General features: G+C 41.7%; 1 protein-coding gene across 9 annotated transcripts in view; it reads left to right on the plus strand.

Annotated features, from left to right (window-relative positions):
* mcf2la (mcf.2 cell line derived transforming sequence-like a) overlaps positions 1 to 13,109 on the plus strand; it is a 50,503-nt gene that overhangs the window by 17,131 nt on the left and 20,263 nt on the right. Inside the window, exon 1 of one of the 9 annotated variants that reach the window (XM_052057589.1) lies at positions 3,456 to 3,719. The exons of the other annotated variants lie outside the window; for them this stretch is intronic. Within the exon in view, the coding sequence (XP_051913549.1) occupies positions 3,647 to 3,719 (73 nt within the window). The 5' untranslated portion in view covers positions 3,456 to 3,646. Of the gene's footprint in view, positions 1 to 3,455; positions 3,720 to 13,109 lie in introns of those variants that run through there. 9 annotated transcript variants of the gene reach the window in all.

Genomic DNA, 13,109 nt, shown 5'->3' on the forward strand with positions numbered 1-13,109 from the left:
TCAAATGGTCTGACGTGACACTTGGGTGCCTCTCGCCTCCTTTAAGCGTGCCCGGAGTTGAGTGTCGTTCATCATCCGCTTTCTCGGGGCATTGTTTGTTCATGATGTAGCGGTCATCGGTATGGGATGTGGCCAAAGGACGTCCACTTCGACATCTTTCTGTGACTCTTCCAGTCTCTCTGTATCTCTTTTGTATCCCGCTGATGACACCCGGTGACACGCTAAGGTGAGTGGCCACTTCCGTCTGAGAACGTCCTGTTTGAAACATCACAATGTTAAGGTACTCTTGATCCATTTTTAGGTGTCATCTTGGTCTCGTGTTGTCAAAACATGATGAGGATGTGAACAGCATGATGAGGACGACTGTTTAAACAGCAGCTCTAATTGAACCAGAACATTTATTGTTCAATTCAAGGATCAAACTCCTGTTATGAATTTTGCCATTAAGCTCCTCGTTACAAAACTTGTGCAAAAAGTACAGAAACCTTTAGACATGTGCATTCAGGAACTTGGAGAAGGTCACGTTAAGTTCACCAGTAGAAGTTTGAATGTGTTTTAAGTTTGTCCTGAAATTTCACCTGAAAGCCAAATTTCCCTAACTTTTTGTGATTACTTTGTGTATACAGTGACACCTCTACTTAATATGTTCTGGAAGAAATTTCTTAGCTATAAAATTTTGTGAGTACAGTGTTTTCCATGTAAATGCCCTAATCAGTTCCAAGCCCACCCAAATTCAGACACAAATGTTTCATAAAGCATAAAAATACATCACAATTTGTAACAAATACACGTTACAATAAATGAGAAATGTGCACAATGTAAAAAAACAAAACAAAACAAAGAATAGAGTTAAGAATAAAAAAATTATGGTCATTTAACTTTTGACTGGTCCTCATCGTTTTTTGCTCTCCTTACTTCATGTTCTCTCTCAGAAATTGTTTTTGCCTGGCATTTTGTAAAGAACTGATCCAAGGAAGTTTGCTTTTGTCCGCTTTTAACTGGATTTACACTTTTTCTGGGTGATTCACATTTACGTAAAACATATCGGAACGCCTCATGCTCCAAGGGGCGCATGACGGGGACGCTGCATTGACACGTCTCTCGAGCTACACACATAGCCACATACGGTAAAGGTCCCTTTTAGCCAATGGGATGCCAGGATGATCGGTAACAGCCAATGGCAGAGCAGCTAGAAGTGTGTTGTGTTCAGGAAACTCTGGGATGCAAGTAGCAGCCCATACTGTATTTCTACCTTTCGTATCTTGAAATTTCTTTCGTAACAAGAGGCAATATTTTTCTGTTTATTGTGCATGTTAAATTGCTCCATGTACAGCACTTTGTATGCAGCGATGGCTGTTTGAAAGTGCTCTATAAATACTGTTGACTTGACTTGACTTGAGGCATTTCGTAACTTGAATATTTTCATGAAGAGTCGTTCGTAAATAGAGGTACCACTGTGTGTGTGTGTACACATACAAACAGTGCCAATATGGTGGAGTTGAAGCAATTCTGAGAAGAGGAATTGGCCAAGATTCCCCCACAGTGATGTGAAAGACTCATCACCAATTATTGCACATGCTTGATTTCAGTTATTGCCGCCAAGAGTTTAACAATTTGACTTAGGGGCCAATTACTTTTTCACATTGGGACAGATATGTTTGGATTGTTTTTTTGTGTGTCTAAATAGATTACATGGGCATTTAGAAATTGCATTTTGTATTTCCTTTGGTAGTTTCTGGTTCAATGAACTGAAACTTTTGTATGTGATAAATATGCAAAGAAATTAAGAAGAATATATCAGGAGAAGACTCAACCTGTTCTGGTTGCAGAGCAATGGCATTTGGATTTTTCTTTTATTTCTAAATCGGGGTAATGGTCAAAATACCATATTTTGGAGGCCTTTTATTTCAAAATGCAACATCAGATCAAAGTACTTTGGTGTTCTACCAAGGTTGGTCTAGTGTTTGCTAGATCTGGTCTGGTTGTGAGATAACAACATTTGATTTTTTAACCCTCGTAGTCCACCGCTTGCGATAAATGTAAAATTATGTCTTTGAATCAAAGGCAAAGGCATTCGGAAAAACACGAGAGAGCTGAAACATATGGGGGGGGGGTTCTAAAATGGCCTAAATTTCATGACGTCAACGGCTGATAATTCTCAGGCATTGCAGCAATAATAAAAAAGGTTTTGATTCCGTAATCTTCACAATTTACATATTTTGCACCATAGACCCATTATAATTCATATTTTTGAATGCACCGTAAACCTAATGTGTAAACATGCATTTCACGCGATTTTTACGTCAATCGCTTTGTTTTCGCTTGGACAGACGTATGCATGCCACATGGTTGGGTTGAGGTCATTCCAATGGTGCAACTTTTAGGTGGCGCCAGAGGATCGCAAATGAGTTTGCCTTTTTGCAGGAGGCTTCAAACCAATGCATTTTACATGAACACGTCCGGTCGGGATTGTTAGTAGGGCTTGGTTGGGACCTCCAGACACAATTTTTTTTTTCCTTTTGCAAAAAATAAAGAATAAAAAATCCCAAAGAACTAATAAAAACTATATATGTATGGATAGCACAGATGCCTCTGAACATTTTGAGTGTTTGGAAAAAAAAAAGAATGTTTGTACAACACAAAATACATCATTACAAAAATTGTAAAATGCGTAACTTAGGGTTTTTTTCATTTGAAGAACCCAAGGGTTTTAATGATTTTCTTTGAAATCGGGTATTGGTCAAAATTGCATATTTCGGAGGCCTATTGTTTCAAACCGCAACATCAGATTTGTGTGAAAGGAGTGTTCTCGTGTTCCTTTGATCCTTTGAACCTGGATGCAAATAATGAAATCTGATGGTCAAAATGTCAGATTTCAGAGGAACAAGAATACATTTGTGGAGAGGTATATTGATTGAATACCAGGGGTAGGCTGGTGTTTCCTAAACCTGGTCTGGTTTCGGGGTAATGAGGACTGCCTCTTTAAAAAAAATAAAAATAAAAAATATATCAGGGGTAATGGTAAAATGTAAATTCTTGGAAAAGCAGCATCATGTCCTAAAGTACTTTGGTTGGATACCAGGGGTGTCATATTGTTATTATTTAATGAAACCGTTGCTTCAGGTCCATGGAATTACACAGCAAAAAATATGAATGGTGCTCATTTATAGCACAACTGCTCCTCAAAGAAAAAGTGATTTCCAGCCTTGTTTGCTTCTTACCATATCTTTTGTGCACAATGATTCTCCCTGCTGCCTTCGTTTACATATTGTGTGTGTGTGTGTGTGTGTGTGTGCGTGTGTGTGTGGTATCTATCGAGTGCGATGTTCAAGACTTGTGTGGCCTGTCAAGCATCAGAGAGGCTACTTTGTGCAGAAACAGTGTGAAATGGGAGATGGGGGCGGAACTTTTAAAGCTCCGCCTACCAGGGGGGATCCTACGCACAGTGTGTGCGCGTGTATGCGCCACTGCTGTGCGGGTGACAGCTCGGTGAGCGGCTTCAGTCCTCAGCTGTGCAGGAATGGACTGTCAGTGGCGAAACTTCCACTGGGATGTTCTCTGACAGCATGCGGCTGTGTGTGTGTTTGTGCGCGTGCGTTTGTGTTTACATGCGTCGGAGAGGGAGGCCAAATAGGTACCAGCAATCATGGCTGTCAACCGAGTATCTCAACTGTGCTTTGACATCACCAGGCTTTGGCTGCAACTGAAGATGCTGACGGGTAAAATGACTTTTCAAGATTTCACGCGTTGTTGGTTGTTTTACCACTTCTTTTGGTACAATTCGGCGCAACGCTTGTCAGCATCGGTGTTCCGCATAGTCGGACCGTGGTTGTGCAAGCCTCCTCCAGTAGTTGAAGTTTCGCATCTGATAAAAGGGCATGCGATAAAGTAAAGAAATCAAAGCACGAATATTGCAATGATAGTAAATGCTCCCACATGCTAGGAAATGAGTTAAGCAGGCTCCCTTTCCTTATTTGCTGGCCTCCATTGTTCCAGTTAATGTGTTCATTAGAGTGCGAGGGTCACAGTCTTGTCATATTTTGAAGCAGAAAACAACCATTGAGACTCAGGTTAAACTGAGCTGATTCATTTGAATGGATTTTTCTTTGCATGAAACCTGAAGAATGTGGCAAAATGTAGACATGCAGTAGATAGGAAATGGGTACGCTGTAAAAAAAAAAAAACAATTGGTTGAACTCAAAATTTCAAGGCAACAATTAAAAATTTCCGGCGGGCAATTCAAGAAAATATTTCATAAGAACTTTTACTAATGTGAAAATTGGAAATATAATTTACAAAGTTAATTGTCTCCTGTCTTGTCCCCCAACTCAGATGGAAGTAAAGTCAACTTAACAAATTGCATTGGAGCAAACCACTTGCTTGTTGACATAGTTGTCATCAATATAAATTATTTATATTTTCAAGTTGCTCCCTTTTAAAAAAAGTTGTTTTTCACTGTGTATTTATCAAAGTCCAGAATATTGTGTTAATCTTAATTGGAATGAGAAATTTTCAACATTTGTAGAGAGGACCTTCTGGGCTATGATGCTGCCTTGCCCAGGGGTAGATGAGCATCTATCTTTAATCTAGTTGCCGGCACTCAAACCACGACCCTGCGGTTCCAAAGCCCAAGTCCTTACAGAGGAGATTTTGCTGCCAACCGGGCAATGTTGTTTGCCATTATCGTTTGTCCATGTTGTACAGGACTTGCTAAAGCTTCTACAGGAACTGAAGTATCGCCTTCACAGTTAAACAAGACTATTTATTTGGAAACGGGTTAAATGTGCAAATGAGATCATGTTGTTCCATGTGAAATTGTTTCCTTGAATCAGCTGATCACCGCTCGCTGCTCCCTTAAGGCCCAAGGAAGTGCAGCGCAGCATGCACGTCCGCTGTTATGAATGACATGAACGAGAGAACGTGGCGTGATTTTGTTAACATTGATTTTGTTTAATGGTAGCAAGACTCTTCTCCTTCTGAAAGCATCACTATCCATCAGCCTTACATAATACAAACCATGCATTTTGGCCTGAGGTTAGATGCGCATAATGAAGGGGTGGGAGTGCACTTGTGTATTTGTCTCTTGGACTGTGTACCGTTAAAGCCTCGTCAAAGCACACGGCTTTTTTGTCACTCACGATGGTTGCCTTGTCAGACTACCAGATAAATATTGTTCTGTCTTAAACTGGGCGAAATGTCACACCACAAGTCCATCAGTGATCAGACCGTGCCCGATCGTCACGTGCTTCTGTCAAGATTGTGTCCGTTGGGAAGGCGCGACAAGCAGTTGTCAAAGGCATGTCGACGGAAGCATTGTGTGTATGTGCGATGTTTCAATGTTCAGAAAAGGCAGGGGGAAAAAAGATGGTATGACCCCGACTTGCTATTCTCCAAAAATGACTTGAGGTCAGGAGTTTGTTTAATGACACCACGTTTGCTAATCAGCTACTATTTTTGCAGTTGGGAAACCTGAGTTGAAATGTAACGACTACTTTGCAAGATTTCTTTTTCCGCCTTTTTGTTTGTTTGTGCGAGCTAAGTCCAGTTCCAGTCCCACATCATAAGTAGTGGGGCACTGTCTTCCTATTGGTTAATGCCGAAGAGCTGAACACATTACGCGGCAAGACAAGAACAAATTCGGACATGCCAGACTTCCGTCGTGGTGGTCGTGTAGCGTCCCAGACGCTGTGTGACCAGTCGTTGAATATGTCAGACTGCACGCGCTATGACGCGTCCAGACAACTCAAAATCATCTGTGTGCAAAACGCCCGTCGGTAGTAGTAGTCTGAAGTTGGCATTAGTGTATTTGTCCTATTAACCTAGTGTGCTTCCTTTTGGCGCAACATGAGCTCAAACGCCACTTTTAGTGTTTGAATGTCAAATTCTTTAAATGTGTGTTTCGTGTACAGGCAGGTTGCCTGTCCCTCACACAGTCTTCACTCAAACACAAAGGCAGTTAAGGTACGGTATATGTGCTTGCTCACTTTGTTTTGCCGAGTCAAGATTAGAAGTTCTCAAACCGCAGTCTGGCAGATGAGCGCTGTTTGTTGCATGCATGGCGGAATAGTAGTGTAAAAGCAACTATGTGGCTGGAACGGACTGGATTTGTTCCTCAGGGGGCCTCTTTACTAAAAGTGACCTTTTGCATCGCCTTAAACAGTCAAGGCCTCCCGCCCCCTTGATTCATGGGCGATAGCGACCGGGCCAGCCAGGACATTGAAAAAAACTGCATATAGTTGACAATACACACACACACACACACACACACACACACACACACACTCTTTACATATATTCAGAATTTTTCTTTTTTTTCTTTTTTTTTTAAGAACATGGTCTCCACAATTCTGATTTATGGAGTCAAAATAAATTTCACATTCAGATACAAACCTTTCATTGGTTGGATCGCCTTCCCTCCCTCAGGCAATTGTTGACCTTTTGATTGGGACCCATTTAACTTTAGCAGCGCACCGCTCTGCATGCACTGCATGGTGTCGGATGCATGCGGAAGGCACCATTTGGATTTAGCTTTTGAATAACTTCAGAACAGCCCCGTGAAACAAAAGTCAGCACTTGTCCAGTCCGTCTTGCTGTCTTAAATTCGTTCTCATTTGTTATTTTTGGCTTCCTACCATAACTAACCATTTTGACTTTTACAATTGTTTTAACAGTAGAGGGACACTTTTTTTTTCCTTGCAAGTGTATGCTTCGTACATGAGAAGATGAACAGAAAGTCCCATCGCACTTGGAAAAGGCCATGACGAAATGATGGGTCAGCGAATGAAGCTCCTCTGCAATGGTTTGACAAGAAGCACTTGGCGCCAGCAGCCAAATTATCCAAGTCAACCACAAACAAATTTGCAGCTTGGCAGTCAGCATGCGTTTTAGAAATAGCAAACCTTTTGTGACGGACCTTTTTGGCTGCAAATTTCCCTGATCCCTCATTCCATCTTTGGGATTGGGAATGTACAACACTTCCGCATTGCTGATCACAGGGTGACCCAGTTTCTGGCACGCATTTTGTGTGTGCGTGTGCGTTCGTGTATCAGTGACAGATGGTATTTTGGTAAAGCCTCACCGTAATGCCCGCTAATAAAGCTCTGCTTCGCTTAGAAGAGTGCACACACACGACAGCTGGACCGTTTCGGGTATTTTCTGGCATCTCTACAGGCGCACACGCGAGTTCAAATGCAACTGTCCATTTCTCTGTTGGTATTTGATCAGCGGACCCCTGCGGTGCGTGCTCGTCAACTCCACTAACAGACATGCTCTTGTTTGTTTGCATTGCCCCCAAGCAGGATTTTGTGCTTGCCTATGTAGGCGTACGCGATGGTTGACGCGCTCCAGCTTCCTGGGACTTGAAACTTTGACCTTGCCATCAGCGGTCGCAGCGATTAACAGCTGCTTGCTGTGTTTGGATTGGCAGTGTGTGTTTAGCAAAAATAAAAGCTGCCGTGAACAAAGGGCTGGGCGGGTGTGTCTTTGTGGTTTGACGCTGTAATTAAAAGTATTTGCCTGGCCCTCTTATCAGATACGGCAAACGGTTCTTGCACAAATGGTCCATATTGCGCAAAGATTTACCATTGGGTCACAACCGCATAATAAGCGTTGGTGGGTCCGTAAAGTAGCCTCAGCTTTTTATAATCACTGCCGAAACAGATTTTAGTGTTGTTTTTGTCAAGTGAGGAAGGGTGCTCGTCGAGTGTTGGAAAGTTTGATGGGGTTGTTGAGCCATAGGGGTCTCGCATCACAAGTGTCGACAATCAGCAGGCCAACACCTTGAACATGTAGGCATGTGTAAAGCATTGCGTTCCTGGGCCACATTGAGTCAATTGAGACAAACACCGCAAACGCTCTCCTCCTCCTCACGTTCCCTTTACCAGCCGTAATACCACAGAGTCTCCAGACAAAAAAATAGGAATGGTATGGCAATTTTCGACAAACAGGACATGCTGCAGGTAGGAGAATCAAGAATACCGTTTAAAAATGTCCTTTTCATCCATGCTAGGGTGCGAGTTCTTTCTCCATGCTAAGCCAATGAAAAAGCGTGAATGAAGTGAGGAACGGGTGTCCGGTTAGGGGGGAAGGGTGTGAAAACGGTGGAGGGACATTCTTTTCTCTCCTCCCCATAATCACCATTTGTGCCTGCCCCACTTCCACTGTGAATGTGTGCGCTCAAAAGAGTTTCACTCACAGCAGAGCAGCCAGAGTTTGTCATTCATTGGACTGAAAGCGGGCAGTTTTAGAGTTCAGCAGCTGTGGGAAAAAAAGATGCCTGCTTGACTGAGGTTTGTCTGTGCATCGATGAGCTTTTACTTCTGTATTCCCTCAGCAGAATGCTGTATTTGACCCCAGTGACATTGGTCTTCTCAAAGTATTTGAACTTCCGAGAGGCAAGTAAGCTGTCCCACCAAAACGAGGGGCCAAATCTTCGCCTAAAATCAACCTTAAGCAAACTCTTAACACCGACAAGTCTTGAGTCAAAGCAACGATCAGCACAAATTCATGTGCACACGCACTTGGAACGTGTTTAGAGACATAAAAGGCACGTGTCGTCACTTACCACAGTCTTTGTCTGTCAGACGCACAAGATAGCAGCTGAAACGAGCCAACAAAAGCATGTATTCATACAAAGCTTGTCTTGGAATTTACACGTTAAAAAAAACAAAAGAGAACAACTCTTCATTGTGGATCGGTTTTCACTTTTATGTACTGTAGTTGTAGATAATTATAGCAGAGTGGCTGGTTTTGGTCAAATTAGAGGCTTCTAGGCTTTGCTGGAATGCTTGTGGGCTATTTAAAATCTGCCAAGCGGAGCTGCTGCTGTGCCACGTCTCCATCTTACCACCGTTTAATTCAACTTCCATACGTTTTCCTACTTTTCCTTTCACTTCCTCCTTCGATGAATGAGTGGCTTCATCACATCTATAATTTATTACAAAAAACTAAAAGACAGAAAAACAGATGGAGCAGGTAGTTAGCTCTATTTTGTCTCGTTGGTTCAAAGATTGCAGGTTTGTGGCCCTCGAAAAAAAATATACATCCTTCAAGGTGCAATCTACACTAATGTCCCCTTTGGATTGACCGCTGAACTTGTGGGAACTATTTGTTCCATGTTGATATCAATGGGCTGAGAGATGACAGAGTTGCTTGCAGAGTACACCACAATTGCACACTGCGTGCAGGGTTAGTTTGCAAATTTGAGTCTACGGCTGGATGGACACTGCGTGCTTCAAGTGACACAATTGAAATTTGAGTGGCCAAGTGTGCAAGTGTGTGAGTGAGCATGCAGCGAATGTTGCTTTGTGGTTGGGATAGGTTCAGTGTTGCAAACGGTTGCAAACAGTTGCACAGACGGTCGCCAGACAGTTGTAATGCTCGCGAAGAATAGTTCTCGTTGTTGTCATCATATCGTGAACATGTCCGTGACCACCTGCAAATAAGCCCGAGGGGTATGTTTCTGACGGACAATGTGGGACCCCACCATGTGTGGTAGCGACGCAGCATCTCCACCCTACGGTTAGTCACTGATAACACATCCCAATTTACATTGTACATTAACAATGCCCTCTTCCCCTTATCATATGATGATGCATGCCAACAAGGAAAAAAAGTTAAATGAAATTGAATAGCTTATAAAAATGAGTTTGGGGATCACTACTCAACAGAGTTGCATCCCCCTCCACGTACGATTGAAAATGACGTTTCGCGAAGGTCATAAAAAGACCTCTCAGATTGTAGCTCGACCACTGCTACCCACAAATACGGACCACCCCAGTCTTTCATGTACACACACCCTCTCTTTTTAGTCGGTGGCTCACTAACGAACGTTTCTTAGTCAGGTTTCGACTTCATGAAAGCGCGCACTCATGTCCCAGTGTTTCTGACATTTTTTGCTGCAAGTCTGTGCAGTGTCATGGCAACAAGAAACATTCACTTTGTGAGAACGAAACTGTATTGTTCCAAGTTTCTGGTCCATTGACATTGCCCTATTCTTTTCTTTTGGCCACTCAAACAACCAAACGTTTGCCTGCACTGTGAACAGTGCATGGCCACACTGGGCCGAGGCATTTCGCCAAATAACTTTAACAATGGCAAAGACACTGGACGAACAGCAATGCAGTACAATGGCTGACTGGCTACTCGGCACTCTGTAAATGACGTAATTCGCCGGAGATTGCAGAACAAAAGCGTTTTCATCATGAAGCACGTTGCTGTGGTTCTAACTATGTACCTTGTTGGGTTGTGTTAAAAAAGAAAAAACTAACCAATGTATGCTTGAAATAATCTTAGCCCCAAGTATTACTCAAAAGATGGTTGGCCAAGTTTACTTCACACCTGACCTTGAAGTGGCATGAGTGCGATATGCGTCATGGTAGCGTGAACAGGGGGGAAAAAAAAAAAAACTCACGTAAAAGGATTCTCCAAGATCGGAATCAGGTTTTTGCTCCGTGTGGATAGAAATCCAATACGTATCGGATATTTTCCAATGTGTGTTTATCCACCCACGTCATGTTTTTATTTTTTTCAAATATTAAGTCCAACTATTTATGTGACATTTCAATCTCATTTGTTATGGTGACAGTCTTCACATATAACTTGTCTAAACATTGCTGGTTGTTGTCGTATCGGTTTATATGAGTAACAATAGGCCGTGTTGAGTATCTGCTCATTGTTCTCAACTCTAAATGTCAGTTAGGCAGCTCCCTTAGTCCCTCTCAAAAAGATGAACAAATATTTGGATTGCACTTTCATGCGAATGAATGTGTCATCTGAAGCTCCCCTCATACCATCTCAGTGCCAACCTTATTCTGCCTGAAAATGACAAAATACTTAAGAAATAGAAATAATGATTCTATTTACATATTTTGAAAATAATTCACATCTCATACTGTCTTGAGGAAGCACAATTTGATGCGCAGTAATGTTGAGAATGATTTAGGTATTTTCTACCCTAATGGGGAGCAGGGTGGTCAAATTCATGATCGTTCAGGGGTCACGTACTGCCTAATGAGATGTTGAACAGAATCTAGACTTTACGTCATCAAGGTTTTTGAGGTGGAGCAGCAATCAGAAGGTTTGGGAAAAAACCAACAAAAATAAACTGACATCAGGTCAATCAAGATGGAGCAAAATATCTATTTGCACATCTTGTAAATATACTCGACAGTCGATCCTTGTTATCGCAAAAATGCATTGAAAAAAAGAATCATCTATAGCCCCCCAACTCCTCTCCCCCCAAAATATCTACTGTATTACCAAAAAGACATGCATTAAATGCAATGTTTGCATGTTTACAATATACCCTTCTTGGACATGAATGAAAAACAAAAGCATGAACATCACGAGTCATTCAGGTTGCCAGGGCTATTGCTAAAACAATTGCTTCTGTATCCTGGTTCATCAGCAGTAAACAAGTCCAGACATTTATTCATTATTTTTCATTTTGTTTTCAGTTTTGTTTTTTTAAATTGAGTTAGTTTTAATTAGTTTTCAGGGCTGCTTTATTTTATTTGCTTATTTTTTCTAGTTCCAGTTTAGTTTTTGTGATTTTTAAAAGAAATATGTACATGTGTACAAGATTAACAAAAAACACATTTTTAAAACAACCCTCCATCTGCAAATCAAATACGGGAAGTGGATAGCATCACTTCTACAATTTCCAGCTTCTAAAATGTATTTGGGATTTGAATTCCTGTTGAAAAGTATTATTATACTTTATATAGGTTATACACTGTTCTATTTTCATTTTTTATCCTGTATATATTTTTTTTCCATTTATGAACCGAAAGAGGAAAGCACTTCTTACCTAGTGTTGCATGTGGGTCATGTGTTGCATGTGGGTTTATTACCACTTATTTTATATGCCTCTTATAATTTAATCAGTAATTTTATTTATGCATGCATTTTTTAATTTTTTTTTTTAATGGATTTATAGCTCTGGGCTTCCCTGCTAAAGCTGTTGCCCCCGTGACCCGACCCTGGATAAGCGGTAGAAAATGGATGGATGGAAGGATAAAATCCCATTTAAAATCAACTCCTAAGGATCATGTAGTAATTGCCAAAGGCAAACTATTATAGTTTTTGGTTTGTTTTTTCAAAACAATTTTCATTTTTATTTTATTTTAACAAAAATATTTTTCCAAACGACATGTGGCGAGGGCGGCCCAGTAGTCCAGTGGTTAGCACGTGGGCTTCACAGTGCAGAGGTACCGGGTTCGATTCCAGCTCCGGCCTCCCTGTGTGGAGTTTGCATGTTCTCCCCGGGCCTGCGTGGGTTTTCTCCGGGTGCTCCGGTTTCCTCCCACATTCCAAAAACATGCGTGGCAGGCTGATTGAACACTCTAAATTGTCCCTAGGTGTGAGTGTGAGCGTGGATGGTTGTTCGTCTCTGTGTGCCCTGCGATTGGCTGGCAACCGATTCAGGGTGTCCCCTGCCTACTGCCCAAAGATGGCTGGGAGAGGCTCCAGCACCCCCCGCGACCCTAGTGAGGATCAAGCGGCTCGGAAGATGAATGAATGAATGAATGAATGACATGTGGCGATGCTAAATGGAGATGAGCTGTCGGGCTCCCGTATACAGTATGGCAGCAGTGAACGAGGTGGTGTTTGCTGTCATGTCTTATTTCGCGGAACTAGTCAATGACATCAGTGATAGATCGCACAGTTATTAGTCAATCAGCGATTTTGCAAAAAATGAAAAATATCGACCAGTTTTGATCCACTCAATCTGAGAGGTCTAATGTAAAAGTGAATTCCTGCCACAATTACCTATCAATAACAACATGTCCACATTTTTCCTTTGTTTTTGTACAAAGGAAGACATTAGGAAAATATCATTCTTGAATGAAACATCCTTTTACGAAACATCACGAGCAACCGCAGATTTCTCAAGACAAGCTTTCTACTGATTACCATTTACAATCTGGTCTCGGTGTTTGTACAAATACAACCAAAATGAATAAACCTTTGACTGTTGTCTTCCAGGGTCATATTGATGCAATATGTTATGACTGTTCCTTCCTTTCCTTTTTTCATCCCTCTATGCTCTTCCGTTCCTTCCTTCTTCCCTTCCTTTCTCAACACTTCAATGATGGCCAATGTCTCAT

The sequence above is a fragment of the Hippocampus zosterae genome, chromosome 2 (assembly GCF_025434085.1).
Source record: "Hippocampus zosterae strain Florida chromosome 2, ASM2543408v3, whole genome shotgun sequence".
NCBI lineage: Eukaryota > Metazoa > Chordata > Actinopteri > Syngnathiformes > Syngnathidae > Hippocampus > Hippocampus zosterae.